Source organism: Pipra filicauda, unplaced genomic scaffold (genome assembly GCF_003945595.2).
Source record: "Pipra filicauda isolate LSUMZ 115617 unplaced genomic scaffold, ASM394559v2 scaffold121_size3267253_pilon, whole genome shotgun sequence".
NCBI lineage: Eukaryota > Metazoa > Chordata > Aves > Passeriformes > Pipridae > Pipra > Pipra filicauda.
In genome coordinates this window covers 2628231-2650932 of record NW_024103674.1, presented here as the reverse complement: position 1 = coordinate 2650932, position 22702 = coordinate 2628231, and the positions used below count along the sequence as shown (strand labels likewise).

At 43.9% G+C, this 22702-nt stretch overlaps 1 protein-coding gene across 8 annotated transcripts in view; it reads left to right on the top strand.

Moving 5' to 3' along the window:
* Nucleotides 1-967: 967 nt before the first annotated feature.
* Nucleotides 968-22702, top strand: part of RAPGEF1 (Rap guanine nucleotide exchange factor 1) — an 85136-nt gene continuing 63401 nt past the window's right edge. For 7 of the 8 annotated variants that reach the window (XM_027739314.2, XM_027739313.2, XM_027739311.2 and 4 more), the window contains exon 1: nucleotides 968-1141. In XM_027739314.2, coding sequence (XP_027595115.1) covers nucleotides 1117-1141 — 25 coding nt within the window. In that variant the 5' untranslated portion in view covers nucleotides 968-1116. The remainder of the gene's footprint in view (nucleotides 1142-22702) is intronic. The other variant, XM_027739316.2, reaches the window with a different exon arrangement.

Sequence of the window (22702 nt, the reverse complement as noted above, 5' to 3'; positions counted from 1 at the left end):
AAGGAGATGGAGCCAGGCTCTGCTTCGTGATGCCAACCACTAGGACATGAAGCAATGGGCAGAAACTGATTTAGGAAGGATATTGAGGGGCTGGAGCAGGTCCAAAGAAGGGCAACAAGGCTGGTCAAGGGACTGGAGCACAAGTCCTGTGAGGAGTGGCTGAGGGAGCTGGGGTTGTTTAGCCTGGAGATGAAGAGGCTCAGAGGAGACCTCATCACTCTCTGCAACTCCCTGGATGGAGGTTGTAGCCAGGTGGGGGTTGATCTGTTCTCCCAGGCAACCAGCAATAGGACAAGAGGGCATGGTCTTAAACTGTGCCAGGGAGGTTTAAACTGGACATTGGGAAGAAGTTCTTCACAGAGAGAGTGATTTAACACTGGAATGGGCTGTCCAGGGAGGTGGTGGCATCACCGTCCCTGGAGGTATTTAAGAAGAGACTGGATGTGGCACTCAGTGCCATGGTCTAGTAGACAAGGTGGTGTCGGGTCAAAGGTTCGACTCGATGATTTCAGAGGTCTTTTCCATCATAGTTGATCCTGTGATTCTGTGTTAGGTCAAAGGTTGGGTCCGATGATCTCAGAAGCCTTTCCAGCCTAGCTGATTCAGTCATTCTGTGATGCTCAGGAAGTTCCGCCCGAACATATGGAAAAACTTCTTCATCGCGCACAGGAACAGGTTGCTAAGAGACCATGCGGCGCCTCCTCGCTGGAGATACCCCAGACCCGCCTGGACGCCACCCTGCCCCACGTTCCCCGCGCGAGCCCCTGCCCGAGCAGGGAATTAGGATTGCGGTTCGGTGCCTTCCCTGCTCACCCATCCCGGGATTCCGGGACTCCGGGATGCGCGCCCGGCCCGGCGCGGCCCCGCCCCTGCAGTGTGCGCGGTGTCCGCGGGGCGGCGGTGCCGGGCGGTGCCGGGGCGGTGCGTGCGCGGCGGGAGCCCCGGGCCGCCCCTTCCCGTCGCGGCCCCGCGGAGCGGGCGGGGGGCGGGCGCTGCTGCACCGCGGCCGGAGCCGCTCCCGCACCGCGCCCGGCAGCCGCGGGAGCCCGGCAAAGCCCCTGCTCGGCCCGGCCCCCCGAGCGCCGCCGGGCCCCAGCGCCGAGCGCCGGCTCCGACATGTCTGGCAAGATCGAGAAAGCAGGTGAGCGGCCGGGGAGGCCCCCGCGGGGACGGAGCGGAGCCGGGGGGGGACCGGCCGGGGGGCGGCCGCGCTCGCCCCGCCGGAGCTGCCGGAGCTGCCGGAGCTGCCGGAGGTTTGGAGCTGCCGGAGCTGCCGCGGGCCTGGCGCGGCCCGGCGGGGCTGGGGGAGCCGGGCAGGGCCCCCCATCCCCGGCGGGGCTCCCCCCGGGGGCTCTGTCAGCGCGGGCGGGGAGCGCGGCCCGGAACGCGGCCGGGCCCGGGGAGCCGCGGGGGATGCTCAGCCCGTCCCCCCGCGGGGCTGGTCCTGCGCTGCCCGGGTCAGGCTTTGTGTCTTCTCCGCGTATTCCTCCCCCCCCCCATCTTTCCTATTTGTTTCCCTTTTTTTCCTAATTCTTTTATTTTAATTTTTACGTTCCTGCACCCCTTCCGTCCTCCCCGTGCAGCCGAGCATCAGTGCAGCCGGGCGCTGCAGCGCTTTTGGGGCCTACACGCAATGATTAATTTCAACTTCTTCCAACTTTCCTCCTTTGGTGTTTGTGCAGGATGAGAAAAGACGAGTCTGTAGGCAAATGTCAGCGGGGACTTGCTCATTTTTTCCCTCTTCCTTGCTAAGCTCTCCCCTCTGCTTGGGGTGCTCATGAGAGCCAGGGGAGGCTGCTGAGATTCCTCCTGCTCTCACAAGGAAACGCTCAAGCACGGATCATATTGTCTCTCTGTGCTTCTGGAGTCGTGCCTGGTTCTCAGTTGTCACTTTAGATGGTTGAATGCCCATGTTTTTCTCCGTAGTGGGAGTAGTACGTTTAAGAAGATTCAATTAGTGTTGTGCAAATCAAGCAGCGAAGTTACGTAGTTTAATTATGTTGCATTTAATTAGCAGAGAAAAATCAATGCTGTTTTGTATTTTTATTGTAAGGAATAGCTAGGCAGCTTCCTTCTGGGGAAGGCAGGGCAGCAGCCCGAGTCGGGATGCGGGGAGCTCAGTGTTCAGGCTTTCCCGGACAGCAGCCACGGACGTAGGAAAGATTCCTGTTTCCGAGGAGTGGAGTCGGTAGCAGCGCGTTCTGGTTTTGATCGTTCCACCCGGGTTTGCTCTGGCTCCTGCGCTGCACCGTGTGTGAGTGTGTTCTCCAGTGATGCGGGTTCTGGAGCAGCCTCGGGGGATGAGCAGGCTGGCTCCCTGGCAGCCGCCTTCTCCCTGGAGAACATAGGCATGTTTCCAGCTCTTCGCGCTGAGTTACTGTCTAACAAGTGTGCATCGCGTCACGGGACAAATGTTACTCCAGAAATATCTCAGGTTAATCTGATGCACGATCCTTTACATTGTATCACGATGTAGCGCTTTGCTCTGGCTGCGGATTTTTGCTCTGGATTTCTGGCTGTTCCTTCCCATGCTTTTCCATGCTTCCCTGCCTCCTCTCATCCCTTACTCCACTGAGTAAGGAAGGTGTTAGCAGAGTACACAGACCTGGGGGCAGCCCAGGAGTAATTGCCACTTGTTTATGCTGGAGGTGAATTTGGCTTGGGATTTAGTAACTGTAGACAGTAATTACAGACGTATAAATAAGTGATCACGTTTTGTTTACTCGTGCGCAGTAAATAACCCTGTGAGAATAGTAAATACAACTGCACACTGGTGAGGCAGCGTGGAGAGTTCAAGCGCGGGAGGATGACTCTGTAGACACACACAGACGCAGAGTGGTTCCATAAACAGTAGAACAGAAAGGCCAAAAAACACAGTATAAATATAAATACCCTATAAAATGCCATGTAATATCAGTAAAATACCATATAAAAATCATCCACTGCTCAACTTAGAGACCAGACACGCTGAGCTCCCACTGAAAAACTCCAGGATCGTGCAGGATCCGTCCCCAGGTCGATGCTGTGAGCGTACAGCTGGGAGATGCAGTGGGTGCAACCTCGATGTGGAGGCATTTGTTCTAGTGGGTGTCTGTCGTAGTGATGATTTGCTGAACAAGAGAAACTGTAAATCTGGGAGTCTGTCCTCTTTCGACTGCTTGTACTTTCATTTCTTTAAAAAGGGATATTAAAAAAAAAAAAAAATCCAGTCCAAATATAAACGGGAGGAGAAGAGGCGGGGAGGGAGGGCTGGGAGCCAGCTGTTCCAGTGCAGGAGCGTCCCCATCCCCGTTTCTGAGTGTTTGAACTCCTGATTGACACAAACAGTTTGTTAACAGCGTCACCGAATAAACACAGGCTGGAATACCACAGTAATTCTGGGATACTGTTTGTCAAAATGTGTACAGTAGCAGAACAAAGGATAGGGAGTCATGGAACAAATGCTGGGAGGTCTAAGGTCTGTGTGTTTGTGTACATTTGAATTTGTTTTTCTTATAGGAGCAGAAATTCATGCATAATGCCTTATGTTGCAAACAAAATAGGCTTCTGCCTGGTCACAAGCCATTGTGACAAACTTTGGAATGGGCTTGGCTTTGGTTTGACTCATGTGTCCATCTAGAAAGGCTGCTGGGAAAAATATATTATCCTTTACAGGGTTAGACCCCCAGAAATCTTGCATCCATCTGCTCCCTGGGTCCTTAACTGAAACACCTTGTTGGCACTCAATAAAAGACAATAATAAATGATTAGAGATAGCAGCTACCATCCTGTCCATGAAGAAAGAGCAGACAAGGCTCCCTCTGGAGCCTCTCAGTGCTGCTGTTTAATCAACAGAAGGGTCACTGTAGAGCAATTCAGAGCTCTGCTTTGGAGTGAAGGGCAGCCATCTGGTAACGTAGAATAAGATGGTATATTTTGGTTTAACAAGTGTTAGAGCCCCTGTTTTGTTAGGTTCCAGCCAGGAGACTTCCAAATACTTTTCCAAAGCAGAACCCTCATTGACTTGAAGAGAAGGAATGGCTGTTGGCTTTTCTGCACTCTAGAACTGTGACTTTTTGCCTTCACTTTCAGGAAATATTTGCTCTCACCCTTTTGATGTGAAATCCAAAATAGGGATGCCAAGAAAGAGCGGAGAAGGTCACAGATTCTGCTTGGGTTTCCTGTTACCATGGCAATGCATGAATTCCTGTATTTATTTACCTGATGGATTACGTGCTCCAGGGAATTGAACTATTCTGCATCGTTCAGGGAGAATAAGGGAGCAGTTAGACAACATCAGGTCTGAACCTAAAGCTCTTGGTGAAGCACGTCCCTTCAAGAATGCCCTTTATTAAAACCAAAGAACATATGGGTGCCATACTTTGAAGGTTTACTCTACTTGGGGGTTTCAGGCTTAATCTTGTAATTTCTTGCAGGGTTTTCATATCCCTTGTGAACTTGTTTTTCCAACAGCTGTCTGCTAAAGGTTGTTTAAAATAACTGTTTTGAGTCTTAGCTACCTGGAGTGCAGGCAGTCATCTCTATTCTGCTCAGGATTCAACTGGATGTATTTATTCCCAGTAGACCAAAAATGCTGTTGGCTTCACCTTTTACTTATAAGCATTTGCCTGATAAGCAAATTCACCTCAAATTCTCATCCTTTAGTATTGGTGGGATAAACATCTAGGGCTAATCCCAGGAGAACTCTGTTCTTAAGGAAAATGGCAAAAATAGCAAACACAATTCAGGAGGTCAGATTATTCCCATCTCTATAGGAACTTAATGCTTATCCAGAGTCCTCTAGGCCAGTTTATGTGATTCTGAATTGTGCATCTGCAAATGTTTTTGTATTAACGTGAAGTTTCTTGGGGATCTTGTTTTTGTGGAGGATATATTTTGAACTGTCATCGCCTCTTGGATCATTCTATGGAAATTAGCCTGCATAGTTTTTACACCTGTACAGTTTTCTGCAGTTTCTCTTTGTCTGTCATGCTTAGGTGAGTTACTAGGCAGAACTCTGTTGTGCATTCACCACTGTACTGTGTTCCTCAGTGTGAGGGCTTTCAGGTGAAAAGTTTTGCAGTTAACTGGTTTAAGTGCTGCTCTACTGGTGGCTTTCAAACCAAGTTAAAAAATATTGAATTTCTTGTCTTATAGTCTGAGAATTAAACCCCTCTAAAGACTCACCTCACAACCTTAAAGATAATTCATTTCCAAATCTTCCTTACTTGGGCTTTCAGCACCTGCTCTTTCCTACTATACGTGACTCCCAAAGTGACATCCCACATGTGTTTTATTGTAACTTGTTTAAACAGCATCAACAATTCAGTCTGGTTTTGTGGAGGGGCAAAATACAGGTGCAAGACCATCACTGCTTAGTGTGTTTTTCTACAAAATGGCACAAAGAGAATTTGCCATCTTTTGTAAGCCATCATAGGCTTGACAGGTGTTGTGTTGCTTCGGGACTGGCGTGTTCCGAAATGCAGCCTGCGGGATAACTGCTGCAGGATTGGGATGGTCAGAGCAGTTGTAAGAGGGAAGTGGGCAAGGACTGGAGAAAAAAAAAAAAAGACAGCTGACGGCTACTGGAATGTGAAGCAGCTGGGATGTGCCTTAGTCAGTGAAAAAGCAGAAACTGGAAACAATTGCAAAATTTATTTTCAGTGCAAGCAATCGTTTTCCTTGAACCGCAGTGACTAAATATATCTCTTGGTGTGATTTTATGTGGTGGTAACTCTTACTGGCTCTTGCTAACCTCCTGGTGAGCAGAGAGGAGTGGAAGTTCACTATCAGTCAAGACTGTAACACAAACATCTCTCATGTAGATCTGTTGATTCACTTACAGCAAACATTTCCTACTTGTAAGGGATCCATAGGCTGCCAGCATGGCTTTGCTTGCTGCAATGTCTTGCCTGAGTGGAAGAAACCAGGTGGTTTGTTTCTAGGGAAAGGAGTCAATCTGTAACCCCTTTTCCAGGTTTCCTTGGGGTTTTGTTCATATTTCTGGAAGTTTTGAATTGCAGTTGATACTTCAGCTGATTTTGGTAACTCTACTGTAGGAGCAGATAGACTCTGATACTGTACATAAAATGATGATATATATAAAAAATACACTTTAAGACCTTCTTTCTTCCAAAGTCAAAAGCCTGTGGGTAGAATTGGCAAAATGAGCTTTGCTGTTGACTTTCAAATCCTTTGGAAGGAGAGCATTTAGTTCAGAATCTTACAGCATCTGAACTGCAAATGGAGGAACACGAAGAGTTAATTTTCTAGACTTCATTTTAGAGAAGCTAGAGAGATGTTATGCCTGTCTTGGCAGAGGCATTTATGGCTAATCAGAGTTAATTCAATCACTCAGTCATTATGTGTATTACAGGTACTTCTCATTTGGGCTGGTGGGAGGTGAAAGCTGCCGTTGTTTGTTACTGCAGCACCGAATTTGGAAGGTCCTTGTGCCCCAGCAGAGGTAAAATGATAGAGAGCATCTCCTGTCTTTGTGCCAGATAAAACTCCAGAAACTATGTCATATATTAAAAATAACAAATTACATGTCAGAACTACAGGTAAGGTGATTTAATAGCCTCCTTCCTCTCTCCCCCTCCTCACCACACCCATCTTTTGCATAGTTTGGATACATGTAGTAGATATAACTTGTTCCATTTTCCAAGGCATGTCATCCCAACATTTTTCTGCTGAAACTAGAGATTTGGGGTCCTTTGCTAGTTCGCAAAGCTGTTGACCTCTGTGTAATGTTGCTTATCATGAAAGAAATCCTTCCAGCCTGCGGAGACTTTATGTCATCTGGAGAAAAATCCTGTGCATGGCGAGGGGTCCTCCAGCTTCTCAGATTTGTGACAGAATAAGCTTTTCTCTCTGAAAACAATGGAAAACTTATTGTGCTGCAAGTGCCTGAATATTTGGGAAATTCTGCTTTGGTGTTACATCCTTTTTCCTTATCACCATTAGCAAACTATGGGATTCAGCCAGTGTCACGGAAGCAGTATGGAAGGAGTATTAAAATAACATAGCTCTTGCAAGGATATTGGCTTTGTTGTTTGTCAGTTTTGCCTAAATAACCAAAGTTTGGCTTGCATAATCTACAGCTGAGAGGTGTTATCAAACACAATGGGATGAGAGGATGGTAATGGGGAATGGTGTGTTGTTCTCGGGGCTTTAGGAGAGATTAGAGGAAAAGGGAGAGCAGGTTGAAGGAACACTAGATTTATTCACCTTTGAGAGTTTGAATTTGCGGCCCCAGAACTTCAAGATGTACAAACTCCTCAACGTATAAAAAGGGTACCAGAGAAGGAAAAAGGGACATCACGAATGGAGATGTTGATGGAATGGCTGGAAAGAGCAGAAAAGAAGAGAGAGGCTGCCCAGCCCACTGGGGAGAGAAGAGGAGGGAGCGGTGGGTGAGTTGCGTGCGAGGAGAGCGGGGAGGAAAAGACAAGACGGATGACAAGGGGGAAAATCGGGCAAGGACGACGTTCCCGGCGGCTTTCACGGGAGTCCGTTCCAAGGCGAAGAGACAGAAGATGAATTTCAGCAATCCGGAAAAGCTACAGGAATCCTGCAGGTTGGGACGTGCTGCCAGAGGAATGCTCTGCACCTCTGCTGTTCACGTTACTGCAGCCTGACAAATTACAACTCTATTCCCTGACCCGCAGCATCCACTCTTAAAAATACATCTCTGATCTCTTCTTACGGTGTGTGACAATGGCACTGACAGTGCAAACAATTTCATCTCCGAGAGGGAAATGATGTCCCCTCGTGCTCTGTGAAGCAGCCTGAGAAAGCTGATGGATCAGATTATTGATCTACTTTTATTTGGGTTGCAGATTTCAGTGAAAGCTCTTCAGCTTTCAGATAGTCTCTTCATGTTAAATCTGTTTGCTGTTTTAGTTGCTACTGTAGCTCACCTTGTCTGGAGTTTGTAGGATAATGTTTTCCTGTGGAGAGCAAGGGAGAAGGGAATAGAAACAAGTACAAGGAAAAGAGGGTCTGTATCAGAATGTTCACTTGGTGTTTGGGAGAATTGGTCCCCCTGCACTTGCTTTCTATTTGATCATATTTAGGAAAGTAATCTAAAATATTTGAGAATTGACAAGAGCTGTATTCTAAGCCCTGACTAGCATTTTGATTTCAGGTTCCTTTTTTTTTTTTTTTTTTTTTTTTTTTTTTTTTTTTTTTTTTTTTTTTTTTTTTTTGTTCCCATTTTCTCCCACTTTGAAGGTCAATTGAGCAGGGGTGACACTGAAGAAGAGATTTCTTAATTATGGGGCTGAGGGTCTTTGAATTAAGCAAATGCATGTTTTGCATTATTTTACTTTACTGGGTGATGGTCTCTGCTGCTTCAGGTAGAGCATTTTGGTGCCATGAAAATACTGTGCATTTTGGGGTGTAACTTAGCATCTTGGTGTGGCCATCAGTGCCTCCAAGGAAACCCTAATTCATTATTCTGCTGAGGGAGAAAGGTTAAAGCTTGCTTGCACTCCCATGCTCTCGTTCTTTCTCTCTGAAGGCTTCATGGGGGGATGCCCTTTGTTGAGTACTTAACACATTCACTCAACCAGTCCCATTTATATTCTGAGCAAGATCTTTAATTTCATCCCTGACGTGTAAAAAAAGTCTTGGGTTTTGAGGGGTGGGGGGGAAGAGAGAATTTTCTTTTTTAGGCTTTCTGAAGAGAAAGGAAAAAAATCAGTAGAGGTTAAAATTAAAGAATAGTTACTCATGGCTGGTAAAATTGGACTAAACAGATACTGCAGTTGGTTGGTTGATTAAACTTTGATAGAATTTTACTAAGAGACTGAACATGTAGTTCTGTATCTGTTCAACTGTAGTTTGCAGGGAGTCTTTAATAATTAAAATGGGAATGTGTTCCCAGTGTACAGCAGGCATTGTTTTATCTCTTCCCTTTTGATGGGCTCGTGTCTGTGCTGCCCATGAGGTAGTAAAACAGCCTCAGGAATTAATTCCATATTTAGAAAGTTTTCCTTTGCAAACCAAGAGTCACATAATCAAGGGTAATCAATGGTTCAGTTTTCACCCAGGGTAATCAATAGTTTAGTTTTGGTTGTGTAGTGCATTCCAATCAATTCTGGAGAGCAGCACTCCATGAATCCATCTGATGGTGGGCTTTAGTTAACAGGACAATACTGTTTGAAACACAGCTTTCCTTGGGTGTTACATTTATCCTTTCAGTTGTGCTCTAACTATAACAACTTAACTTTGTCAATTTGAGTATGGAGAGTTAAAGTGTGGGTGGTTCCCATCTCCTTTTTGCTTTACAATGTAGCCTTGCATGTCACTGTGGGGAGTGATTGTGTGCTGCAACTTTCATACGCAAGAAAATTAAGTATCTCTGTTTGGTTATATTTTATCCATTTAATCTTTTTTTTTTTTTTTTTAAGTGCACCTATTCTGCTTTTCTTGTTAGAAGAAGCTTTAAACTGAATTATATACAAGAATAGTAAGTTTGAGGAACTGGGGAGGTCTGCCAGCAGGTTAAGTTAGAGCTCGTCTCTGAATTTACAGGGATTTACAGAAAGCATGGAGCATGGGTTTATGCAGGAGGTGGTTTGTCTGTATAAATAGCTTTGCAAAGGTCACACGAAATCAGATGTTAAGGCTGATGCCAGATTTTTGACAGAGCATGGTAGGAGCAGTGCAGGGATTGAGTTTAACTTTTACTGCTTGGAATTAGTTCTTCAGGGCTATTATGTGGGAGAAATTTTCAGTACCCAGAAACATTGTGCATCTGACAGTCACACGACTTTAAAAAACCCTTAGTCTTGTATCTTTATGAGCAATATCTGGAGCATAACTGACAGAAACTGAGGTGGGGAGTTTCTCTGTTTTAAGCTTAGTTTTTGTGGTTCTTTTCTGTGCATGGCTGTTTGCTCTTTGTCACTGGGAACAGTGGCACTTTTGTCCCCTGCTCTGTCCATCTGCCCTGTTGTAGTTTACAGGAGAGACACTTCAGAACACTGTAGAACCACCCTGTTAAAATGATCTAGTGAATTTAAGGAATGGTATGTAAAGTACATTGTTTGCCATGAGCTGGTGCTCTCAACTATGGCCAATTTTGTGAGATTCAGGTATACAATATCCCTTTAAAGAAGAACCACTGAGTTCTTGGTGTGTAACTTGGTGCATCTCAGAGGTGAGCTTGTTCCTTGTCTGTATTTGTCTTATTTAATCAGTAGCATCCTTTGGTAAGGCAGTAGTGATAGCTCATCCATCTGTTATAACTCTTGGACTTGTTTACCCATTTCAGTCAAACTTTGCAGAGGAATGGATATTAAAATATATTTAAATTTCTGCACATTTTCTGAAGAAGACTGAGGAAATCAGAGGGGTTGCAAACAGTGCCTTCATTTGTGCTAAAGGGAAAATGTAGCTATCCCATACTCTGTTTGGGAAAGATGACTTGAATCCTTTGGTAAAAAGCAACTATGTGTATCTTCTGGGGACAGTTCAGAGGAGCCAATCAGGGACAGTGAAGGGTGGGTTTCTGTTAAAAGCCTGATAAAAATGGCAGGGCAAACAAACACTTAAAAACCAGGCCAGGAGAGATTTTGGTTCTTGTTACTGCCTGCGCCTATTTCCAGGTAGCCTTTAAACAAAGATGGTTTTGTTCCTGTCTGTCTCAGGTGAGAGCACTTGTATAAATTCCTTAAATACGCATTGGCAGCTCTTACTCTTAGATTTTATCCTGAATTCATTATCCTGGTTCATTAGGCCTCAAATGTGAGGTGTACCTTTCACTGTAGCACTTCTGGGGCTCCCTGGAGACATCAGGTGTAGCACAAGTGATACACAGGAGAACTTCCCTGAGCTTCCATTTGGCTGGAAGCCTGGCAAGTGCCAAGGTCCAAGGGATTCAAACCCTTGTTTTGATATTGGTGTAACCCATACAAAAAATTCCCCTACCAAGTCTGATGTTGAAATCATTACCAACCTGCATGAGCTGTTGACTTGGCTGTTAATGTTGATTCTTGATCCAAGTCTGGCATCCAAGGTTGATAAGTCCTGCAAAACACCACTCTCAGCCATTTTACCAGACCAGTGCTGTGGCTTGTCCTATGAGAAAGTTCAGATTTTTGGCTGAAAGAGTGGTCAGGCATTAGAATAATCTGCCCAGGGAGGTGGTGGAGTCACTGTCTCTGAAAGTGTTCAAGAGGAGTCTGCATGTGGCTCTTGGGGACATGGTTTAGGGGTGATTATGTTGGGTTGACTGTTGGACCAGATGATCTTGAAGGTCTCTTCCAGCCTTGATGATTCTGTCATTCTGAGAGCTGACAGGCTGTGAGTTTTGTTTTTACTGTTATACTGGTTTTATCATTTAATTCTTCTCACATGAGATAATTCACATCTAAAAGCTTTGGCAACACAGTATACTAAGTTTCAAATATTATCATAATGGAAAAAGATCATGCTAGAAATATTAGTACTCAGTTGTATACATTTAATGAAATTGTTATTCAAAGCTTTTATATCCAAAACAGTAACAGTGGTTTGTGTTGATGTTGCACACTATGATCTTAACTTTTGGGATGATAACAAAGCACAAAATCTGGCTCCTCCTGCAATCCTGTGCCCTTGAAGGAGTCACTTAGTTAAATTCCTTAATATTTTTGCAGCTGTGGTTGTGGTTTATTAACTGATGCTGCCTTGAAGAACAGGCTGTGTCTGCAGCAAAGTTTTCATTACTCATCTGTCAATACTTACAGAGTAAAACAAATGGGTCTGGGTAGGGATTTCTGCTCTTCAGTGTAAAGGATTTCTTTTCCTCCATCCCTGCCATTTTACCCAAGGAGAGAGTAGGGAATACTTTTGATACAGTGCATGTTGTACTGTATTGGATAGAAAGGTCTGGCCTCTTTTGTCTGTCGGGATTATTTTAAGCTATGATGTTTAGATAATATTAAATGAACTAGAGGGAATTAAAAACATCTCTCTTTCCCAAAATATTCTCATTTGTACAGCTGTAAAATGCCCTTTGTCCTGATTCATACCAGCTGAAGAATCTCCAGAATTTCTCTTTTGCAGTTGGTAAAATATGATTTTTGGCCATTTCAACAATTCGTTTGCCAGGAGAAATCCAGGTGAGTTGAGTTTGGTTTTGTTTTAACATAGACCTCAAATCTGAAAATTAGATAAACCAAACTATTATGTTGCTGTGTTTACTGATGCAAACTGCAGGTTTTGCAGTATTTGCCTTGGCCTCTGGGTGAAATGCAGGAGGCAGCTTATCTGCCTGGATTTTTTGGGGGGCTTTTTTGCATGATAATTGCAAATGAAGGGCACATCTTAATTCTGAAGGCCCTACAGAACAGGGATGTCTGCTCTGGGAGATGGAGATGCACATAAATTTCGTGCTGGTACATGGCATGGGCGAGTGAATGGAAGGAACTGGAGGAACTGCTGTCACAGGGGTTGAGCACTGGGTCTGAAATGCTTTGCTGTCACAGAGCAGAGCTGCAGCAAAAGGATGAACTATAATAAGTCAGGGAGAAGCATTTGCAGAATGCAGGGATCTGACTCACTTGACCACATGGTTCTCTTGAGTTTCACACTTGACTGTGACAAATACAGAATAGCAGCCGGGCTAGTGAGCAAGTGTGCTGGGGAGCCAAAGGTCTGTGCTGACCTCTGTTATTCTGGGGGAAACACTGGAGTCCTTGCCTCCTTTTCCTGTTGTACACTCTGGTTTTGCTTACTTTTTATCCTACTTCAGAAGATCCTGGTGGTACAAAACCTCAGGCAGCAGTTCCCTGTATGAAGTTGTAAAGAACTAAGGCCCATTCCAAGTCAAAGTGAGTCATAACATGAAGCCTTGTTTTGTGCCTCTCTACTTTGGCACACGATGTGTTGGCTGGTAAACTGGTGCCAGTTTCCTTAGCATGTGGAGCCATCAAATGTATTTTGAATTCTGCCCTTTGGGAGATGTTCTGAAAGTGGAAGGAACCAAAACCTCTGTCAGACTGAGCTCTCGACCAGCTGCAAGCGTGAGGACCTGGTTTGGAGATAAAAACTGATTAGTGGATAATTCCCCTGGAATGAATAATCTCAGCCTTAAAAGATGAGTTGCAGATGGTTTTGGATGAGAGAGGGGTCAGGTTTAAAATGTCATTCTTTCAGTAACCTGAATCTACTGACCTTAGGTGACACTGCAGAGATCGTTTCAGCCAAATAAGAACGAAAGGAGAGACTCACCTGTGGTGTGCAGCCAGTGCTTCCTGCCTTGGTCTGACCCCGAGCCCCCAGTGTCATATTTATGTAGTGGTTTGAAAGGTCTTCCACTCCCCAAGGTCAAGGAAAGCTTCCCAAATACCAAGGAGAGCCGTAGTAAACTCCCCCAGTGAGAAGGATTAGTATCTGTCACGACTTGAAGTATTTTCCCATTGGTTATGCCTCTGCTGATCTTTCACCTTCGCACAGGTAACACTACATGTGTGTTTGCCTGTCTTTGACTGGAAATCCTGCGGAAAACAAAACTGAAAGCTAAAACGAGGTTAAGGACTATATTAGCAAGCTATGTCAATAAAGACCATCATTTTGTGTTGCTGTGCAGCTTTTCAAATCACTCCAGCGAGACTCTCCTTACAAATGCTTTTGTGTTTTATCTGTTGACTCATCCATCTCAACGCTCACAGTAACATTTCAGTGCTGTCTTATAAAGCCTGTGATTGAAACAAGGCTGTTCTCGGGCTGGTTCATCAACAGATGCAATTAATACAATGATGTTTGTTTTGACACCCTGTCTCACTGGCAGCATTGTAAGCAGCATTGCTGTGCTTCGCTGTGGTTGAGGACTCAGTGTGCAGGCAAATCACTCAATATTTGTATTCGGCTTAAAGTCAACACTGAAAGAGTTTCAGACCTCTCCTTGGCTGGCAAACAGGCTCACTGGCACTACAAGTGATGTTAACAAAAGGGCAAATCATAATCTGCAGCACTTCCAATTTATTTACAGTTTTATAAAATTTCACTCTGCTAGAGAGCACCAGAAGTATAAAAGGAGAGCTCAGAGGGATTTTCTTCTCATGCAAGTCTGGGAAGGTGGTGAAGGAAAAACGATTTGAGCTCAGATATTTATTCTTTTAGTAGAACAATGTCAGTCCCAGACCAGTGCTTCTCAGATGTGTTCTACCCTGGGAACTTGTGTAAAATGTCTTCCTTTTCAGCTTTTTCATTTTTAGCTGTATAGAGGGTGTAACCATTGTTTAAGGGAGTGTCTGTGGCATGGAGCCAGTTGATATCTAAACCCTATCATGAATTGTTTTAAAGAGAGTATGATTTTCTGTACTGAGATATATTGATGACTTTTTTTTCAGGGCAGGAAATACCTGCTGACTCCGGCAGTTGCCAGAGCAGCTGTTCATTATGAGTAAGCCATAGGAAAAATCTTGTGAAAGCCTCGATATCAATAGGAAGCAGCGCGGGCTCAAATGATCAGTACCAAAGTCTAGTTAAGCTGTATCAAGAACTGCTTTCATATTTTCACTTGGTCAGAATTTTATATTGGGGAAAAAAATTCCTGGTTCTTAGGGCATCAAAGTCTGTAGGATAGTTTACAGAGAGGTATTTAACTTCAGGCTAGCTAATATTTGTAAAGTCTTGTCTGGACACTCCCCAAACCCTTGCTCCAGGGTACAAATTTAATTGATTTATTCCGTGTTGAGTTCATGAAGCAGTTTCTGCTTCTGTGAGTAGGCATCTCCTCTGGATCCATGGGTTTGAACATTCCCAGGCATTATAGCACCCCTGTCACTCAGACTTGGTTAGGTTAAGTCACTCAGACTTACCAGGACCTGTGTTAGGCAGGGCACACACTGGAAATGCCGTCAACTCCCTGTTCTGAGCTGCCTAATGAGCAAGTTGGGGCTTTTTTTTTTCTATCTATCTCTGGTTTTAATCACAGAGCTGAATTCTGAGGAGATTATATGTAGAATTCCATCGCTTTCCACCAAAAAGTTTGCTTTGAATTTAATGGACATTTCAGTGAATTTCTGTAGTTGACACTTTCTGGAAAACTAAATTATTATTTTGGCCCAAACCCCTCTGATCAGTGCCAGCTGAGCAGCAGGGGAGGCCCTGGGCTCCGGTGGGCTCATCCAGGGTATGTATGGGAGGCTGTAGCAGCACTGCTGACCTTTGGCTCACGGAAAAAACAATGAGCAAGGAGTACTGTGCTCCAGATGTGAACCTGTCTGGAAGCAGGATGCAGAGATAAGCTGCTGATGGGGAAAACTCGTTCCCCTATGACTGCTGTATTATACGAGTGAACCCAGTGTCATAGCTCAGCTTCTGAGGCACTTCCAGCCCAAGTTCAGTTACTTCCCGAGTTCTGCATTTCAGCTCTGGGCTTGAACTGCTTTTTGTTTTGTGTTGTTCCTTGTTGTCTCTGATACCAGGATATGATTTCTTCTTTGTCACCTCCCACTGCCCTTTGTTTCTCTTAGTTTGCAGGTTTTTTGGATGTGTACACTCATGTTGCTTGTAGAGCATCCTGCCTGTGTCACAAGGTTTTGATTCAGCAGAGTTGTCCTGGAGATGAAAGGGATGTGCCAGCAAGTAGTGGAATGTATGTCAGAGCAAAGGAACATCCACATAAGCACATCTTGCATATCCACACATCTTGCATAAGCAGGAGAGCTTCTCTTGCTGCTCAGTGTGGTCCTGGGGTCGTGGCTCATGAGGGTGGTGGCAATAGGAAATATGGGATATTCTGGCTTATTTTGAGAACAAGATTCCATTTCCCTTGAGGCAATAATTTCATGAATCAAAAAAAGGAGAATGTGTAATGCTTAGTGGTCATCTAGAGCTTTACATTTTTGGAGCATTGTGCAAACATTTCTTCTGTACTTCTGACTTCATGATGGGTGGTGGTGGAAGGTGCTGCTTGTAGTGAGGTGAGAACAGCGAGTACGACTTCTGCCCTCCTTTCATTCCCTGGTATGGTTTAACTTGGTACTTTGGTCAGATGATCTCTGCTTCTCCCTAAGCTTCTGTGGGCTTTTCAGTGATTGCTGGAGCCGTGAACCCTGTGAGTGGGTTGCTAGTTCATGTTTTTAAGGATGTCATTAGGTAGTGAGAGTGGAAGTAATGCTGTGTAGCCGTGACATCTCTCCGTGTGGGAAGATGCAGGTAATGTTGTGTGCACAGACCATGCCACCTAGAGGAGCAGAGTGGGCTGGCAAGGCTGCAGCCATGGTTTGCTGGCAAAATTTCAGTGTCTGTGCAAAAATGGCAGTGTTGAGACCTTCTCCCAGCAGTGCCCTTTGTGGCCTTGCCTCCGGGTCGTTCACCAAGTCCAGCTTGAGAAGGTCCATTCACAGGTAGCTCTCCACCAACTCATCTCAACAAACATTTCTCAACCTTTGACATGAGACTGCTGTTCATGATTTAGCCTCCTGGTTATGTTGATCCTAATCTTTCCCAGAGGCTCAACAAACCTGAAATTAAGTTGTGGATCTCACCTCATATTCTCTGGAAATTAGGGTGAGGAATCTAGTACAAGGTATGATTTGATGGGATAACGCTCTCCAGACTCTGTGCTTTTTTTGGCTTGTATGTTGCAATTTCTTTTGTGGGAGACTATTAAATTTCCCAGAAGATTATCCTAATTTCCAGAGTCTCGAAGTCTGAATTGTAATTAAGCACTTAATTTGATGAGGGTTTTTAGATGTCTTGCTAGTCTACTGGCAGCTTGGGGAAATGCTTCCATCTTCAGCCCAGCTTCCCTTGCTTAGGTTCAAGCTCAGAAAGCTGGGATATATTTAGAACTGGCAGAACTGCCAGCCAGGCCTCAGAAAATTGCTCCAAATCTCTGCTTTCTGAATAAGTTGAAGCCAAATTCAAAAGAAGTGTGGCTTTTCTGAAGAAGTTGAAGTTAGGGTGATGACAATTCGTCACCAACAAATGGGCAGTGGGGAATTTTAATAATACATTTTATTGCTTCCAATTGCATTGAGTTCCCCATTGCCACAAATGACAGTAATCAGGGCATCCAACAGGGAAGCAATTACTTTATTTCTTGATCATCCAGACAGTCAGGGAGTTGTCTTGTGAGATAAGCAAATGGTTTGACCAAAGGGCATCACTGCTTTGGGACAGAGATTTCTTTTTGACCCACATTAGTGTAATATGTGGTGCAATAAGGTCATGACCAATAGCTTGGTCTCCTAGGATTTAATACACAAATAATAATGACTGAGTAGAGTTTTTTTTTATTTTTGTACTGTTTGAGGTTAGAGCTTCTAGTTGTTTCTGGTTAAGTTTGTATCTTCTGCTGAAGTTTCTCTCTGCTGTTCAAGGAAAACATCTTTTTTCCCTACTCTCTCATGTTTATGCTTAAAACTTCAGCAACAGTATTTGGAGACTGTATTCTTCTGTGCCTTTGAGTTGATCCTCATGTATTTTCATCATTAGGATGGCCATCCCATTTCCTTCTATTCTCCATTTAAATTTTCCTGTTACGGGAATACTAAAAAAAATATAAAAATTTTTTTAAAAAAATTGAATTGCAATTAGTCACATGTTAAAACAACCAGACTAAAGCCAGCAGGAAGAGCATCCTCTCAGTGTCAGTGTCCTGCCTGTAGCAGGGGGTTGGACTGAGATGATCTTTAAGGTCCCTTCCAACCCAAACCATTCCATGGTTCTGTGCCCACGTTGGCTGTGGATGGATCTCTTGGCTGCCCCCCTGTCTCTGTCCTTAACACATCCCCCTTTTTGCTGATAACTTTCTGGCCTCCAGGCTACTGACAGCTGTTGTCCACTTGCTGCTAATTAAGAAAGCAGCATGAGCGATGGGAATGTGGATTGGAGAGACTGAACCCCCCTCTGCAGCAAAGCGTTTCAACCTGATTAAAAAGAGTCTGACTGACGACCCATGGCCTCTTTTTTCCTCCTGTCTGGAGCCTCTCTGCAGTAGCCTGTTTGCCCTCAGAACTCCCATGTTAGGTGCTGTGCCTCTGTATTTTTTAGATCCTGTAACAATAACCAGTGTCAGAACGGATTTGCCTGTTGAAAAGATGGGCACGTGTGAAATTTGAGCCCCTCTATAAAACCGCTTCTTTTAGCATGCAAAGCGTTGTGTACATCTGTGCTCTTACCCAGAAAAATTCAAAAGCAGGTCGTATTTTTTTAAATAAAGCGACACATGCTGTGTTGAAAATTTAGAACTAGCTGTAAGAATCAGGGTCGTTATGAATTAACAGCGCTTAAGTGGATGGACTGATGGTTTCAAAGGTTTTCCTTCTTTAAGTATTTTTCTTTGTTTGCTTCGTTTCCTTGTTTTGGTTTTCCTTGTTTTGCATCAGTGGGTGACCTTCTGTGTGATTCGGTAACGCTGTCATTTTTATGATCCAGCAAGAGAATGGGCTTCAACTCTGAAATTCCCTTTCTGGCCTGTGCTTCTGTGGAGGTAAAATGATAGACTGAGGTTAATATAATACAAGATTGTTGTGTTAATACACAACCAGAAGGTGTGAATTCAAGTAAGAGTGGTGGTAATTTGGCAGGAGAAGCCTCCTCCTGTAACACTGATGCTTTCTGGAGCTCTTTACCCCCAGGAATATTATGACTCTCTGTATTTCAGATTAGATCTCCAAAATTCAATCTGAATTCTTATCTTCAATAAGTGGGCGCTCTATAGTCCCTCATGTGCTTTGAAATCCATGTTATTTGCTGTTATTTCTGGAATATAATTTCTTCCTGTTGTGATTTTTCTCCTGTTTGGCTATTACCTTTTACCCTGGAGGTGATTGGTTTTTGGTGTTTTTCAGAACTTCTCATTAAAAGCACTATGTGTATATATAGGAGTAAAATGTTTATTAAATTAAATAAAAAAATCACTGCCAGACTTGGCTCCTTAGGTGTGTGAAAATCCTTTAACAAACCATGTCTACCATTACAACCAAGTGTAATTGAACAGTAAGAACATGTCTGAGGAGAGGAGGGCATACTTTTGACAGTGTTTATTGGTGTTCATCTTTCTAAAAGAAGCCTTGGAGCATTTGACTTCAGCTTTTGTAATGAAGAAGTGTTCTATGTTTGTTTGAAGTTGAACAAGAGCTGCTTTTCCAGTGTTATCATATATACATTTAAACACTTATAATATTAAAATGGTAGGAAATGCAAAGCATGGTGTGCTCCTGATGAGCTGAACCAGGCAGACTCTTTGGGACCTGGGTGGTTCAGGGTGTGAAAGTGCTATAATCTCCTTGGGCAGCTTTTTGTTTTCACATGAAGAGAGCAGATGCTGAAACGGTGCAAATAGAAGAGAAATCCTATCACTGGATTGACCCTGAATCCCCAAGCTGTAGTTTGTAAACACAGTGATTTATGGATATTATAGATGAAAACAGGGTTTCTCTTTTTTTCCTCCAAGTAAAATATTACTTCCAAATAGATCATCTCATTATTGGACTCTGGTTTGGCTAGTAATTTTATAAAATAAACCTAGTAGACTTAATGTTAGAAAAATAGTGGGTTGATTTCTCTACTACTGAGGATTTATGGAGGCTCCAAATCCCTGTCTGTCTTGCTGTGGGAGGTAATTAAGAATATGAGGGAGCGGTTTCTTGCTTTGAAATGTTGAAAGTGACTGTAAGTATTTGTACTGTTAAGTCTGGGAGCTTGTTGGGGATGGTGAGATTGGTTATGCTGGGTCATTTGCTGGGAAGATTGGTCATTTCTTTCACAGTAACCTGCTTATTGCTTGGACAGCTTTGCCCAAACTGTTTATTATGTGCTGCCTGTGACTGGCAGCCTGTTTCAGGCCCATTATGGGAATATTATGTGGCTTCAGGATCACAGTCCATTTGTCCTATAAAGACACTCATAGAGACATTGGGTTGAGCTGCTGTCATCCAGGTAGCTCCTCTGCCAATACTGACATGTTTTTGCATCTGCTCTGCATTTTCGTGTGACTGAAGTGTCCTTTGAATCCCCACCTCTTTCCCATTTGTGCCATGAATTTCTGGCTGTGTAAAATGAAAAGCCATCACACAGTCATTTTGGAGGCACAGAGATGGCAGTTTTGACATTAAGGGGGCAAAAAAACCCCATTCCGCAAATCCCTGTGAAAAAAACAGCTGCCTGTTTGGTGCTAGGTCAGGCTTTGTTTGGACTATTGTTTAAATGTAAGCCTGGAGCTTTGCTGTTAGGCCTGGAGCTGACTTCCCTTCCACTGGGTTCCTGAATGACAAAGTATTTTAGTGGAGGTGGCACCTCTTTGTCAGGTTGTTTTGCAAATGCAGACCCAGTTCTTAACGGGGAGAGGACAAAACAGGGATTTCTGCTTTACAGTGGAAAATGTTTGGGTTATGTTGTCCTGATTCCTTATAGTACCACAGGAGCATCCTTTAAATAAAGAATTGACAATTCCTACAAGAAAAATCTCTTCCTTTGAGGTTTGTTGTCTACTTTGGTTCAATAAAGCTAGACTTTAACTTTTTATCTTTGAGAAACAACTTTCCATATACATGAGAATTATCCCTAAATATTACCCTTTCGCCTTCTAATTGGCTAAATCTTTGCAAGTGGACAGTCATATTCCAGAGTAAAACTGCGTAGGGAGTAATAATGTGAGTTTCCAGCCTTCATCTTGATTTGAATTAGCTTCCCTTGGTGGAAAAGTCCTCTCATTATAAAGCCTGAGCTATAAGATTCTTGTGGCTTTGAATGTTGCCCGTTTTATCCTGATAAATTCTGGTGTGTTACATTTTCAAGCAATCTCTCTAAAAGTATAGATTTGTGCATCTGCCAGAAAACCAGCTCAGCTCTTCACCCACTCTGTTCTCTGCCAACGAATCATAAATTAACTTGGCCGTATTGAAGTATTTTCTGTATTTTTTTTAATCCTCTTTTAGAAGTGATTTGAATGCCTGTTGAAAATGTCTTCTGTGAGGGGCATCTTTCAGAGTTCCCATATGAGTGGGTTCAGTTTCGTAATTATGTGACTGCTATATATAGTGTTGTTTTTTAATCAAATAGCAGCAATCAGGCCGTTGTGGGTGTTTTGTACCTATGACTTGTGTGTAATATCAAGATAGACGTGGAAATAGTACTGGTTAAAGTCATATAGCCTGTAGGAGCCTTTTGCAGAAGGATTCAGGAGTTTCAACACATTTTAATGAAGCAGCTTTTCCCAAATCAAATGTCTTTTCCAAGATTTGTTTGAGACATCTTCCAGTTTTGCACTCTTTGCAATAGATACATAACAGGCTCTCAGGTTAATGAGGAGTAAGGGCACATTCAGTGTATTCAGACTTCTGACTGCAGAGTTGCCAAAAATGAAGCAGGAGAGGTGCCTTCCATCTGTCATTCTTCTACAGAAATCAGCAGTTTAGAAGTAGATGTAGCTGAGAGTTTATTTGCTGAGCTTCAGAGCTCACGAGTACACAGAGGAGAAAAAAGGCAAAACTTAACGTGTTTGTTTGGGGAGGGAGGCAAAGTGAGTTTGCTGTGTAAATTTGTAAACAGGGTAGAAAGGAAAGGGAAGTTTCCCGAAAACATGTGCTAAAATAAATGAAGTCCAAGCACAGACTGGAAATCTTGTGAAGTCGTGCAGGGCGTTGTGGGAGAGTTGCCCTTGCGGGGAGCAGATGTTTGCTGAGGTCCAGCAGTCAATGGCTGCAGTGTTCAACTCCCCTCAGCCCCCTCCAAAACACACAGTTATTTCTGCTGAGCAACACCACCATAATCTCTTAGGCATAAGTATTTTTTAGCTCCTGTGATCTTAGATAGCCATTAAAAAGTGATGCTTTCTAACTGTGCTGCCACAAAGCTTAGTACTAGATGCTTCTTATACTGCAAAATGATAATAATGAACATGGATCATATGTACAAGGTCAGTTTTGTTTTTTCAGCATTATAGGCAGTGGTTTATTAGTTGAAAGATGGTTTATAGTGTTTCTTGTTGCTTTACTGCAGCGTAATTTTTTTTTTTACTTATTGGCTGGATCCAGCTGAAAACTCAAAATACAGCCGGGGTGAAGCTTGTGCAGGCAGGTCGTGTGTTACTAGTTGATAATATTAAACCCAGGAGGTTTAGGAGGTATTTACCCTTCTAGTAACAGCAGAGTAACATCCCTTTGTGTCTTTCTGAACCCGACTGCTGTGACATCCTAAACGCACTGCACAAATCAGTGGGTTCTGGCATGTTTTTCACAGTGGAGGAGCATAAAGCTGATGACAGTGAAGCTTTGACGAGGCACCAGGCTCAGCCTGGGCGAAGGGCCGTGCTCTCCGGAGGTGATGGAGCAGGGCCTGGCCTGACCCGGCACCACACGGCTCGGGGGCCTCATGGAGCTGAAGTGTCAGGCTGGCTGCTGTTTTCCAAACAGGCCGTCCTAAGCTCCAAAGTATTATTGCTCAACGGACCACGAGCTGAAATTGGTATTGATTCACCTCTCGGGGCTGATGGCGGGATCGCCGCACGGCCGCACACTGTGCTGCAGGGACTTAAACCGGCTTTGGCGGTTGTGGTTCTGCTGCTTTGTCAACACCAAATTAAATAGAAATACTGCACAAAATCATTTCTTATTTATAGAATCCTAAGGCCTCTTTGCCACGGGATCTGGCTTTTTGAACATGCTTGTTTTTATTTGGAGTAGATCATGGTCTTCGAACACATTCGTGTGTCTCCCTGGCGGGTAGGGCTGGCTCGTGGGCAAGATCTCACTTGTGGAACTTGATGTTATGC